Source organism: Odontesthes bonariensis, chromosome 7 (assembly GCF_027942865.1).
Source record: "Odontesthes bonariensis isolate fOdoBon6 chromosome 7, fOdoBon6.hap1, whole genome shotgun sequence".
NCBI classification, from domain to species: Eukaryota; Metazoa; Chordata; class Actinopteri; order Atheriniformes; family Atherinopsidae; genus Odontesthes; species Odontesthes bonariensis.
The window spans coordinates 31,193,179-31,207,797 of NC_134512.1; the positions used below are offsets into that span (position 1 = coordinate 31,193,179).

At 40.2% G+C, this 14,619-nt stretch overlaps 1 protein-coding gene across 2 annotated transcripts in view; it reads right to left on the minus strand.

The window, feature by feature from the left end:
* Positions 1-211: 211 nt before the first annotated feature.
* The window catches only part of cttnbp2 (cortactin binding protein 2), a 96,363-nt gene continuing 81,955 nt past the window's right edge, over positions 212-14,619 (minus strand). Inside the window, exons 14-23 of one of the 2 annotated variants that reach the window (XM_075470538.1) lie at positions 14,107-14,206; positions 12,856-13,032; positions 12,116-12,288; positions 11,608-11,786; positions 8,235-8,464; positions 7,906-8,097; positions 6,649-6,694; positions 6,377-6,476; positions 2,015-2,122; positions 212-1,396 (exon numbers count right to left, since the gene is read on the minus strand). In XM_075470538.1, coding sequence (XP_075326653.1) covers positions 1,052-1,396; positions 2,015-2,122; positions 6,377-6,476; positions 6,649-6,694; positions 7,906-8,097; positions 8,235-8,464; positions 11,608-11,786; positions 12,116-12,288; positions 12,856-13,032; positions 14,107-14,206 — 1,650 coding nt within the window. In that variant the 3' untranslated portion in view covers positions 212-1,051. Of the gene's footprint in view, positions 1,400-2,014; positions 2,123-6,376; positions 6,477-6,648; positions 6,695-7,905; positions 8,098-8,234; positions 8,465-11,607; positions 11,787-12,115; positions 12,289-12,855; positions 13,033-14,106; positions 14,207-14,619 lie in introns of both variants that reach the window. The other variant, XM_075470537.1, reaches the window with a different exon arrangement.

The window sequence follows — 14,619 nt, forward strand, 5'->3', positions numbered from 1 at the left end:
TTGCCTTGCCTTTCCTATGTATAGATATATTTATAATGTCTCGTAATTTTCATTTATAAACAGTGTTCGTTTCAAATAAAATGAGTCCTTGAAGATAAAAACTTACATTATCAATATGAAAACCATGGAGGAAAAGTGTAACACTTTTGTAACAATCTTTGTAACGCTCTGCTAGGGTTCAACTGAACGTGAGTCAAGGGAGAAAAAAATGGACATTTGAAATATTTATTTATGGCTTACAGTTTACAGAGGACATCCCGTGTTTACACAGTTCTATTACTTATTGCCACATCCCATTCACTTTGAAACAAGTGGAGGGTTCAGAACCAAACTCATTTTAAAAACACTGTACAATTTATTTTTTCGTTTTTTTCTTTATTCTCAGCAGTTTTAAGATTGAATCACTGTACAAGTGTCATACCACATACACCAATCTATATAGCATTTAAACTTACTAACTCTTATTTACAAATATATTTGGTAGAACCCTGATTATTTCAACAGTATTCAAAACCAATCTTGCAGATAAAACACTTGAATATCTCAAAATATTTAATAGCAAAAAAATCAAAACCTGCTTGTGTCTTTCTTTGATCCAAAAACACTCTTCGGTGGCCTTAACAGTAGCAGTACACCATTTCACTTTAAGTAGACAAAATACTGTGCCAGGAGTGTTTTGAGGCAGTTTCCACCAGTTAAATACTTCATCTGTCTTAATCCAGTAAATTCTTAGACTATCTGAATACTGTACCCATAATAAGCAGGTTGAAACACTGGAATTAAGGCAACAGTAAAAAAAGAAAAGAAAAAAATCTGCTGCTTTACCTTCAGTTTTTTCCCCACATTACTGTCCTTTCACCCCAGAGCGGTCACATTTTTTTTCAAATACTGCAATAGAATAAAACTATGGTCCCACAACTGTAGTACAGTGTAACACGTACAGATAACAAGTACAAATACTAAGAGTCAAAGGTCGTTGGGTACCTAGTCTTTACATGTTGGAGGGAGGCTCAGAGAGGAGTCATGGGAGAGAAGAGGAGGAGAGAGATGTTTACTCGTTGCTTTCATGCAGGTCTCTGTGGAGGATCCAGATGTCCTCGTGTGACTGATTGTTGTCGTTGATGCTGCTGCGGTAGTAGTTGTTGTTGCTGCTGTTGGATGGAGCCTGCTTTGTTCTGCTGCTGCTGTTGGTGTTGGTTCTGCTGCGACTGGGGGGTGTCTGAATTCGGCTGCTGCTGCTGCTGCTGCTGTTGTTGTTGATGCATGAGGAGGGGGCTCGTGTCTGCTGCCCTCTGCTGCTCGGGACAGGAAGCTGCGATTTGCTGCGAAGACCCGTACGTCGGTCACTGTTCTGAGAGGGTGCCTGGGTAGCGCTGCGGCTGGACTGACCTTCGGTCTGCTGGAAGAGATGGTTGGGAACAGTGAGATGAACTATTTTAGTATCCTGTTAAACTGATGGGGAAACCCCAACAGGAAAGTGATGTAGGTAACTGAATCACTTGCACAATTGCACTGATTTTATATTTGCTTTTATGGCTTCTAGTGAGATCAACTTGTTAATTAATTAATGGTTATTTTTAGTAGTTTTTTTTAATTTAATTTAATTTAATTTAATTAATTACTTAATTTATTTATTTTTAATGATTTTATTGCCTTCTTGTGATTCTATGTAGCTGTAAAGCACTTTGAATTACCTTGTGTACGAATTGTGCTCTATAAATAAAATTGCCTTGCCTTGCCTTAATCTATATTGTAAATACAATCAGTTTTTCTTGAGACTATATTTGCACAAGAAAGTGTAGCTGTAAAATGATATCTGAAACTAAACCAGACAGAAATATGTCTCAAGGCCTAGTCTCTATTTGATTTATTTTTTTAAATCGGCACACAGATCACAAGTAAGTTCAAGGAACCACAAACACTTCTCAACACATAATACAGTAGCCATTTCTTTTGACGCTGGACTACCTGTTTTGTATATATGTTATGACCCTTTTTTTGTCCCTGGTCTCACCATCTGTGTTTGCTGCTGGACGGCGGTTTCTTGGACGGGCTTTTGAGGAGGCGGCTCTTCACTTGGTGAGCTGGAGAACAGGACCAAGTCGTCTTTGGCCTGAGAGATCTGTGGAAGATGAATGAGGGTAAAAGTTAAGGAGCAGGCAAAACCTGGAGTGCAGGAGAGAGGACAACAAATTCATAAGTCCCTGACTACAGAGAGCACCAATGAGTTATTTTTGCTCAGACATAGAGCACTGGTCAAACATTAATACAAAATGAATAGGTGTGTGCACAAACTTATGACTAGGAAAAAAAAAAAACTCTCTATCTAACTTTACACTGATTAAATTCTTTCAGATAGGTTATCAGAAGTCAATGCAACATTTGCCAGACTCTGAAACTGTTGAGTAACCTTTGAAGAATTTCTCAAGCTTAAAAAAAACAAAGGCCTGATAGGCAGGTCGAGCAAATAGACTTTCCACAAAGACTTCCTGTTGAGTCTCCAACATTGATATACCTATTTCCCTCTGATATCAGAAACGAGTTTCCACATGAATAAATATTCATCCACATAATGTTACCAGAACAGGAGCTCATTAAACATAAAATGTCATTCCCCTGACACTTCATAGCACCAGACACTCACAAAGCCTCTATATTTGGAAAGATGACGGCAGTGAATTTCAGCAAAAGCCGTGATTTTCATATTCAGGACTTCACTCTTCACTGACTGGTACATAAAAAAAGACAATATCTTACTCAAACTGTGAGCAAAGCTTTACTGCCACGGTCCATCCCAAATCAGTGATGCAGAAATCCTTTGTGGAGAAAAATCAGTCCTAAGTGGGTATGTTCAATCACTAAGAGAGCCCTATCCCAACACCATACCTTCAGCTACATCAGTTAAAATAAAATTAATGTACATGGAAATTTGTAAAAAGAGTTGTAAAGGCCTGAAAGGTTTCTTTTCAGCACTGTAGCCAGTCTGACTAAGAGTCCGAGTTCTGCTGAGCCAGTTATTCCTTTAACTCTCAGCAGTGATGATTTCATGAGCTTCTTTATTAATAAAATTGTTTCTATCAGAGAGAAGATTGATGGAGTCCTTCCCACTATTATTAGTGATGTATCATCAAGTACAGCAGCTTTAGAAGTATCTTTAGAACCTGATTTGTATTTAGACGGCTTCTGCCCAGTTGATCTCTCTGAACTAACAACAGCGATAGTCTCTTCTAAACCATCAACTTGTGTTTTAGACCCAATCCCAACCAGACTGTTCAAGGAGGTTTTCCCATTAATTGACACTTCCATATTAGATTTGATCAATCTGTCTTTGTTGACAGGATATGTACCTCAGACTTTTAAGGTTGCTGTAATTAAACCTTTACTTAAAAAACCTACTCTTGATTCAGAAGTGTTGGCTCATTATAGACCTATATCCAATCTCCCTTTTATGTCTAAAGTTCTTGAAAAAATAGTTGCAGCTCAGCTTTGTGATCATTTACACAGAAATAATTTGTTTGAAGAGTTTCAGTCAGGATTCAGAGTGCATCATAGCACAGAAACAGCACTGCTGAAAGTTACCAATGATCTCCTCTTAGCCTCTGATAGCGGACTTGTGTCTGTGCTTGTCCTGTTGGATCTCAGTGCTGCATTTGATACGGTCGATCACAGTATCTTATTACACAGACTTGAACATGTTATTGGGATTAAAGGAACTGCATTAGGCTGGTTTAAATCATATTTATCTGATAGATTTCAGTTTGTTCTTGTAAATGAAGAATCTTCCTCACACACCAGAGTAAGTCATGGAGTTCCCCAGGGTTCTGTGCTTGGACCGATTCTTTTTACTTTATACATGCTTCCATTAGGTAACATTATTAGACAGCATGGCATAAATTTCCATTGCTATGCTGATGATACTCAGCTGTACTTATCTATAAAACCAGATGAAACCAATAGGTTGGTCAGACTACAAGCATGTCTTAAAGACATAAAGACCTGGATGACTCAGAACTGTCTGCTGCTAAATTCAGACAAAACTGAAGTCGTTATCTTTGGACCTGAGCGTTTCAGGGAGAAATTGTCTAGCTATATAGTTACTCTAGATGGTATTTCCTTGGCTTCTAGTTCTACAGTGAGGAACCTTGGAGTTATTTTTGACCAGAACTTATCATTTGACTCGCATATAAAACAGGTTTCTAGGACTGCCTTCTTTCACCTTCGTAATATTGTTAAAATCAGGAACATCTTGTCTCAGAGTGATGCAGAAAAACTAATTCATGCATTTGTTACTTCAAGATTGGACTACTGTAATTCTTTATTATTGGGCTGTCCTACATATTCTCTGAAAAGCCTTCAGTTGATCCAAAATGCTGCAGCCAGAGTTCTGATGAGAACTAACAGGAGAGATCATATTTCTCCAGTTTTAGCTTCTCTTCATTGGCTCCCTGTTAAATTCAGAATAGAATTTAAGATTCTTCTCCTTACATATAAAACTCTTAATGACCGAGCTCCATCATATCTTAAAGATCTCATTGTAAGATATTTTCCTAACAGAGCACTTCGTTCCCAAACTGCAGGTTTACTTGAGGTTCCCAGAGTTTCTAAAAGTAGAATAGGAGGCAGAGCCTTCAGTTATCAGGCCCCTCAATTGTGGAATAAGCTGCCAGTAAATGTCCGGGAAGCAGACACCCTTTCCACTTTTAAGACCAGGCTTAAAACTTTCCTTTTTTATAAAGCTTATAGTTAGGTCTGTTGAATCTGATAGTGTGTCTGCTAGTGTGTCTTGTTCTGCCTCCACCTCTGGCACCCTCTATACTTTCATTACCCCCTACCCGAACCAGGGTTTGAATCCCATTCCCGCTGTGACTGGTGTGCAGTTGGTGAGAGGCTGAGGTAGCTTGTGGCTGTAAAAAGATGGTTGTTGTGGTGTGAGGAGCAGATCTATATAGGGAGTATAGGGAATTACTCACTGAGTCTGGTCCTTTACTTTATTTTATTATTTATTTTTTCGTTAGCACAAGTTTCTTGTGTTTACCTTGAATAGGGATGGCTCATGTGATCCTGAAACATCCCATAGTTAAGCTGCTATAGGCCTAGACTGCTGGGGGGCCTCATCTGACACACCTTTCCTCACTTTACTCTCTTTATGTATATGTGATATTATTGTGGTCATTAACTCGTGTTTCCCTGTTCCAACAGATATCCTTTGAATGGTGTTACAGTGCCGCTGTCGCGGTGGCCCCCTGCCCCCCTCCCCATCCCCCCCCCCCCCCCCCCCCCCTTTTTCTGTCTTCTCAAACCCCAGCTGGTCGAGGCGGATGGCCACCCTTCCTGAGTCTGGTTCTGCCAGAGGTTTCTTCCTGTTAAAAGGGAGTCGTTTCTCTCCACAGTCGCCTCAGGCACGCCGCTCAGGCCGGGAGATTGGACCGAAAAACAAAAAGTTTTCAGTGCAATCTGTTGGTTTTCTTAGCTAGGAAATTGTTTTTGAATTGGCTCTATATGAACGAATTGGATTATTTTATGAATTATGATTATTATTAATTAATTGAATTCCAATTGGCTTGAATTGGACTTACTATCTAAGTGCCTTGAGATGACATTTGTTGTATTTGGCGCTATATAAATAAAAATGAATTGAATTGAATTGAAAGAAACTGGAAACATTTAACTCAGTGAACCGCCAGTGTGGAAAGGTGCCGTGAGCCGATCCCAAAGGGCTTCTGAGAGACTTGGCTTTAAGTTTAGGGTTAAATTAGGTTCAAATGAGGCATTTAAAAGCAGTTTCATCAATTTCATGTCAATCTGAATGATATTTTACCTTCATATTGACTGCACAAATATCATTTGGTTGAATTTTACAGAGTCCAGGTTCTACAAACTTCAGACTTTACTTCCTTGTTTTACTAAGTCAAAAATAAAACTGGAACTTCAAATAAAATGGATAAAACAAAAATCAGATTGCACTGAAGTAACAGCGCAGACGTGGCACTGGTGCTGCTTTTATACTGCTGTGTTATGCCGTGTCGGACTGTGAAGGGCCAAAAAGAAAAATGCTAAATGAGAGATTTGACATAGATACTGAGGACAGAAGTGTTGTTGTGACGGAAGCTATCTATAACAGTAGCCAGGTGAGTAGCCACGGAACAACGTATCACAAAAAAAAACCTTTTCAAGCCATAAATACAACAGTTTTTCTCTTCCTCTTGTCAGAGGACATCAGTTTTAAAAAATAGTCCACTACCTTCACTCAGACCTCCTTGTCTAAATTATTTTCAAGGATTTTTTCTTTTAGAAAAGGTTTGGGGTTGAGGAGAATTTATTTTTTAATAAGACACGTGTGTGTGTGTGTGTGTGTGTGTGGGGGGGGTGACAATACCTTGCTAATGTCTGGCTCTGACTTGCTGGAGCACATGGTCTGCAGCTCTCTGATCAAATCTGTCTCATCATCAGAGAAAACTGGGAGACCTCCAGGCTCCCTGGAAAAACAAAAAAACAGTAAGGACATTGTACATCAAAGCCAATTTATTGAGCTATTTAACAAATGTAATATCGCATTAGGCTGTAAAGTAAGCTGCTCTTGCAGCACTATACTATTGGACCAATGCTGCTACTGCAAGCTGCTCATTAACAAAAGACAAAAACACCAACCTGTGGCCATTTGGGATGAAGCTGACGTCAGAGCTCGACCGCGACCCTGCAATAATGAGCATGTATGAATGACTTTATAAACAAAACATCAAACGGTCAGTCCACCAAAACCACAACAACATTCTTTCACAGAGATTACGCAGACCTTTATGTCAACAGTATTCATTAAAAACTACTTGCTTTCAAATGTGAAATATGATGTTAACCATCCACACTAAGCTCTGTGGATTATCCTGAACAGCAGGGACATAGTTAGAATGATTGTGGTAATCAGATCCTGGAAAGCCTGTTAAACAGCGCCTCCCTGTGGAGACTGCTAACACAAGGCTCCCAAACCAGAGGTCCAAGATTTCCACACCAAATATCAAAGTCCATCTTATTTCAAATGAGCTGATCAATTAACATGTCCACATGTTTGTTCTCAGGATTGGAAGATGCCACCAGTGTATCTTTGCAGTCCTATAGTACTTCATAGTCCACTCAGTCCAGTCAGTCACAGAATAGATTTTAAAAGCCTGCTGATGGTTTACAGATCCCACAGCGGTTTAGGGCCAAAATCCATCTGTGATATGTTCAGAGAATATAAACCCAGCAGAGCTCTTAGATCCAAGGACTCAGGTCAGCTGGTCCAGTCCAGAGTCCAGACTAAACATGGACAAGCAGCATTTAGCTGTTATGCTGCAAACAAGTGGAACAAACTGCCAGTGGAGATTAAACTTTCACCAAATGGAGACATTTTTAAATCCAGGTTAAAAACATTTCTTTTCTCATGTGTCTATGCATGATATCTGCACGCTATCTTTGAATTTATCTTGACTGTTATTCATCTAAATTATTTTATTTGTTTCTCTTTATATTCTTTTATCTATTTTTAATGCTTCTTCCACTCCCTGCTGCGATGCTTTTAGTTTATGTAAAGCACTTTGAATTGTTTGTACATGAAATGTGCTATACAAATAAATTTGATTTGATTTGATTTGACTAAGTAAGTGTTTTCACTTACATCCAGACAGGAAGCGGGGAACATTGATTGTCTTTTTCTGCTGGAAAACTTTGGGTCATAGCATTGTTGTGGATTTTATGTTTACATATTTTCAACAGATGCTTTGTATTCCAACAACCAAACCACTGATGAAAAAAAACATTGCCTGAGCACAAAACTAGCTATGGTTTTCTGTGAGGTCAGATCATGTCACGAGGTGTAGCCCTGCATTTGGAAACAGCTGGAATGCACACCGACGGCAGAAGGCCTCTTACCCTCTCGGAAAGAACCACCGCAGCTCCAGTTTATAGAGGGGCCTCCCTTCTTTCTGGGGCTGGTGTTGGACCGTCTCAACTTGCTGCTGTCCCGTCCCCTTCTTCCACCTCTGTTGCAACTTCCTCTGTAGGAGCCGAGGGCCGATAGAGGGAAAGCTCCACCTTGAAACTCCAGTAGGTACCTGTCGATTTCTGAGGATTGAGCAAAAGAAGCGCGTCAGGATGTTTTCCTATTCTTATAATCACTTTCCCCAACCCTCTCTTTTTTTTCCCCACAAATTTCCATTAAGTTTGACAGCAGCGACTCATGGTCTGTGACGCCTACACACCATGTCGAGGCAGGGGGCAGCCCAGGAGAACAGCCTTGTTGACCAGGATGCTGAGGGCGGCTTTCACCACAGCCTGCTGTCCGGCACTCAGCCCACTGTTGCTAGGAAACAGTCGCTGTGACAAAGCGGGTGAAGAAAGAGAGGAAGAAGAGTGCTTGGCTGTTACCCGGGAGATGATAGCTTCTTCCACACGAGGGACAACCACAGCATTCCAGAGACGTGCCAGCCACCTGTACACACACACACGGTCAGTCTCTTTAACTTATTCTTGTAACTCGTTCTCCATAAACTTTTTTCGAGCTGCTCTAACTTAATCAGTTAAAGCACTGTACATACTGTGTAACTTCTCAAAAAGCCCATTATGGAGCTCCCCCTACAGGCTTGGAGGTAATGTACGGTTAAGACACTGTCGTAAATCTCTTTCTCTTCCTTGCTTCATCAGTCAACGTCTTCTTCTGTTTCTTGGGTGCCTCTACCATGATGATCGTACTGACAATGTTGCGCTAGCTTAGACTTATACCTGGGAGCGTGAGAGGGGTCTATTTGTTTTTGCGGTAGGTGTGCCAGAAAGCAAGTCGAGGTACTTCCGCTCAGCTCCCGGGCCGGTCCAGCAAAGTTACATAGCGCAGTTTTTCCAACTCAGACCCCCGAAGGGCATAGGAGACAGGCCAATCGTAATATTAAAACTCATTCTAGCAGCACAATTTTTTTCAAACTGTTATTTTAAGGTAGAAATGTTACATAGTATTGCTTTAAGTAAGCAGCTTTCGAGAGAAAATGGGAGCAGGTGAAGGGTGTGTTTTATAAAACAGTGTTTTGATTTACTCTCTGTTGCTCCTTGTGATGAAAGCTAGTTTTCAATTATTGTCAATATGCAAACTATCTGGCAACCTGATTCAAAGGGTTACTGGACTTCAAATGTAACATTTCCTCCTCCTTTGTGCTCTTCACTGCTTGAATGCTTGCTGACACATTTTAAAAACGCTCACAAAAAGCTACACACTGGAAAAAAATCAAAGTCTTACCAAGTATATTTGTCTCATTTCTAGTCAAAATATCTCATTACACTTAATATCAGACACAACTGCCTAACAAGTACCATTTCAGCCAGATATAGGGACTTGTTTGAAGACAATACATCTTGAATATCTTGTTAAATGGAAAAAGTCGCATATCATATGAAACAAGCTTTTTTTTTTACATTTGAAGAGGTTTTTAAGCTAATTTCAAGATCACTTTTATCTCAAAAGTCCTAAATATCACATTTTATTTCAAGAAATCTTGACAAGCCGATTTTCACTAGTACCATTGGCAGATTTTTTTGCTTATTTCAAGCAAAATGTCTTGTATTTGTTGTTTTTTTACTTATTTTTGGAGGGGCATTTTTTCCAGTGCACCAGTGTCAGAAGAAATTCAATCTAAAAGTGAAACATATTTGCTAAAAACATTGCCGGCTGTTCAAAGTAGTGATATGCTAAGGCGACCGCTTTATTAGTCAGAGTAAGCCAGCTTCTAAATTCATAAGGTGGCTGTGTGTACATCCACAGCAAAGTTCTGACCTTGTTCTACCTAAGACATTATGCTGATTATGTGTTTACATGAGTTGCAGATAGGATATTCCATTTATATTCCTGTTTACTTGTAACAGCACATACATTGATGAATGACACATCCACACTACATTGTCCTACACAATTACAATGTGTGCACCCATCCCAAGTCTCAGTTATATCCGTATCATTCAAAACACAGAGCAGTAGTCTACTTGTGCAACTACTTCAACCAAAAGGTCTATTTTCTTTTGGGTTACAGCCTTCCCGTTGTGAAATAAAAAACGCAGAGCCGGCGTTGCCAGATCTTGTAACAGAAACAAGCAACTCAATGTCTTTCACATCGGAATATTGCTGTGTATGTAAATGTAGCCAGTGTTTATAGAGGGAGGTCTATATCTGTAACTAAAAACAACATACTTTAAAGACATGCTATGCAACTTTTTCATGGTCATAAAATTGCTTGGCAATCATCAGTTTGGCCCTAGCCCGAAACAGCGCTTGCAACTTTGCCTGTGGCGCCGCGTGCTTTGTTTACCTCTGGAAGTCTCGCGACACACGAGAGCCGAGAACTACTGCTTCACGGCAGGTCGTAAAGGGCTCTGAGCCGAGCCAGGTAGCCTGAGAGACACCCCCCCTCTCCATTAGCTGTCGACAGCTAAATTGAATGCGGTTAGCTTCTAGAGTTGTAATATAGTTTGTAATAGATATCGTGATGGCAGAACCGGTGACTCAGCGGTCAGACGGGCAAGTAGCGGATCCATGACAACTCAAGAGCTTTTTAAGTTTCGATTCTGTCTCGTGACTTGACGAGCGAGCGCCCAGTCGGCAGCTACAGGCAGCTACAGGCAGCTACAGGCTCGGTTAGCATGGCTTCATGCATCTTGTACAGTCGTTGAAAAATAATCATTTAGTGATATAGGGAGGGCAAGATCATTCCATGTTGTTTACTTGTAGGTCTAAACTCAGCATTGCCTCACCTAATGCTACCACATTTGTGTAAATGCACACACTAGCTGTTGTGTCTGGCTTTCAGATAAAATGGCATTGAATTATTACTTGACAAAAATAAATGAATGAACTTGTAGCCGTAGGCAAATGAATTGATAAATGGGACAAAAAAAAAGACGAGGCGCATAGCCACTAAACGGCAGAAAGGGTTTTTTTTTTTTTGTTTGTTTTATTAAGTGACTCAAGTGATTCAAGTGGTCCGTATAACCAACTCGAATCCCCTCCTCGAAATGATCCATTCAGCCCGGATTGCCCAAAAGATTCGAGTTAAGCATCTCTACTTCTCCAACTCTCTGGCTAGACTGTCGCCTATTTTCTACGGAGCTCCCCCTACAGCTTTGAGGTGTGTATTGCATGGTAAACAAACCCCATATTACTGAGCCCTGCTTTAACAAGTACAAATTACTTAGCTTTTTAAAAAAGAAACAATATCAATTGTTTTAAGTCCTGTTCTGTACCAGAATCAACTTTGTTCTAATACTACAAATGTTTTGCTTCAAGGAAGAAGTAAATATCATCTGTGGAGACAGGCTGGGGAGAAAGCTAACATGTTAGCACAGCGGCCAGCTTGTGTTTGCAAAGTCAAGCTGTCATCATTAGCTGGTGTCTGCTAACATAACCTGTGAGAATTGTGTCATTTACATCTTTACTTTGGGAGAATTGTTGTGACTAAGATTTTGTTAGCGTTTCTATCTTTATGGGGACAACAACATAATGCTATCCCTATTGAATCTCAGGACTAAATATACATAGGGTTTTTTAAAATTAAGATTCAGCTATACAAAGATGGAAAGACACTCGGACACACACACCTGACAATTGCCTGTGTGTTGTTTGGGACCACAGGACAGGACAGGAAGAGCTGTGGGCCCAGCAGAGCCTCATGGGTCCCCAGACGGGACAGACAGGCATTAAGATGTTGCCAAACCTGGCTCACCCACAACACCGACCGCTCCATGACACTGCCAGGTGACCAAACTCCTGTCCCAATCTGGAAGAGAGATGGAGGAGAAAAATATTAAAAATGTGTGTCCTTGCTTTTTATTTTGCTGAGGAAAATAAATGAAATGAAACAGTAACAAAAGATAGGGAACATCCCAGGTTTTCAAGAAATCTGGATCATAAAGTCTGCTTGACAACATAAAGGATTTCTCCACATATGTCCTTCTTACTGAAACCTGATCATTTAAGCTCACTTGGTTATTTTTCACATTTGGATTTGTTGAAAAAAAAAAAAAAAGAACAACCATAAACACTGAATCAAGCAAAATTGCATAATGTGTCATCTCTGTGGCAGCTGCAGCTACACCTTTGGCTGACCTTATAGAGCAGCTTCCTGCGCAGGTGCCTTCCCAGAAGGCCATGCATCGGCTCCTGGTCCCAGCGAAGAGTCACCCAGCGGAAATGCTGCTGGAGGCGGAGCTCTGATCCCTGAAGACGGGGCTTTGACAGTGTCGCAATCAGGAAGTTGTCCTCACGAAAGTGATGAGGACCTGAGGGATGAATAAAAATGGAGGGATATTTATTTGGTGAATAATTGTCCCATAATAGAAAAAGACAGTTTAAGAATTTTCCAACATAATTGGAGCGCGTCGGTGACTTTGTCCCAAGTGACCCCGGAAGTAGAAAGCCCCCAACAACAACACGGCAGCTCTGAACTAACAGTGCAATAGTATGCGTTTATTCATTCATTCGTCTTGAAGCATTAGTGAAATAAAGACAGATATTGCCTTATTTAGAGGCTGTATTGTCTATGCCCCGTTCACTACCGTTATATGGATATACACGGATCTCGAGTGATGTAAATAGCGTCCGAAGGACACCGACTTTCACCAATTTATTATCGATGAGTAGATGAACATATTTTATGACAGAAATAAGGTCCAGGTTTAAAAAAAACAAACTTCCCCTTTAAAGTAAACTTATCAAAATTATTATGGTATAAAAAAACATTATAAATGAAATAATTATGGGATTAAAGCTAAAAAAAGACTGCCCGAGCGTACGAATGTTTCATTATAGCTTTTGTCTCATGAAGCATTGTCTGGCCTCTGTCGTACCAGTGTTCAGGAACAGTGGTGAGGCAGAGCCCCTTTTATCCAGACTGTGGCAGATGTCTCCCAGAAGGTCCGTAAGGGAGGAAACCTTCTCCAGTCCTTCCAGCAGTACCACCACACAGCGACCAGTGTGCCCAGTTGCTATCCTGAACCCCGACCCCACCGCTGGCACCAGAAAGCCTGAGAAGCGAAGAAGATATGGGTGAAGTAAAAAAGCTAAAAAGTGTTAGGGTGATTTTGTAATTACTCTTTTATGGAAATGAAAGCATTTCAGCATTTTGCAATAGGTGTGTTTTACGCAAACTTGACAGACTAATTCTTACTCAAGTGCCTAAAGTAGCACTTTTTTGTTACATATTTATAGCTTTTATATATTTATAGTTCTCAGAGGTTTTCTGTGAAGTCAAACAAGACATTAACTGAGAAGTTAACTGAATCTAATAGTGATTGTGTAGTAGTGATATAACTACCAGAGTGGGACAATTTTCAGGTAGTTTGCCAATTGTTCAGCCAACTATTTGTTGACATGTGGTTGTCCTCAGGTTTGTAAGCTGTAAGACAACCCCCACTCAGCTAAATGTATACTGCCCCCCTGTGGGCTAAGTATTAAAACAGTAGCCTGCAGAAACTTTAAGTTGCATATAATGATGGGCTGCGCATTCTGCTTAAGAAGCCCAGGTGGAGCAGTGCAAGAGAACTGTTTTGTGGTCTAGGGGTCAACACATTCCATGCATTGTTGAGGAATTTAATGTATAAATTTATCTGCAGATTGGATGGTTCATGTAATCAAATTATTATGCTGCTGTCAAATCCTGCGCTTAGTGCGGTGCGATACCAGTCATACATGTGGAAACACTGGCACAAGTGTCTTTTATAAGTGTGTTTCTCTTTGTCTTTATGTATTGTCGATGTACTGTGTTTTGATTTTTGAAAATGGACCCTGAGTCTGGAAATAAAGTTGATGATGATGATGATGATAAATGTAGCGAAAAATCACCAGCAAATATCACATTTGGAATCAAATTGCATCCTGGAAAAAGTGAACTTTTGGAATTGAACCTGAAAGATTACTATAATATTAACTTATAATTAGGAATTTTCATAGATAATTAGTTTCAGCTACAAATGAGTAATCATCAATCATCTATATTCTGTACATGCATGTTAGCGTAGTGCATGCACCATATATAAACCTATTAAATAAGCATGCATGTGTTTCAACGAATTTCTTCATGTGCGTGTGTGCTTTCTTACTGCAGTTGATGAAAGTCTCCAGCAGCTGCTCTTTGGTCATGTTTTCTTCCACCTCCACCTTCACTACATCACAGCTGATCCCCCCAGCCTCCTGCTTGGACTGGTAGCGAAAGAAAGAGGGAGATAAGGACGGGGAATATGAGTGAAGAGGCAGAAAGAGGTAAGATGGGAGCACGTTGCCATGGAAACAAAGGAAATGTACTACTACATACCAAGGGAAATGGGGCAGAATTTAAATCAACACAAAAGGGCTTTTCTAGGAACATCCCTGCTATTAGCTGGACATTTACCTTATGTACTTCCTTTATTTCTTAATATGTTCTGTAGTATATCAGTATAAAGCACATTTATCAACAATTAGGCCAGCGATGATTCCTCGAGTAACTCGAGTAACTCAATTACAAAAACTGATTGAGGAATTTCCTCTGCCTCCAAGCCTCGTTTGATCAAATTTAAAACTCACGTTTCGCATGGATTCTTTTTTAGTGTCACACAACGTGCTTGCGTTACAGC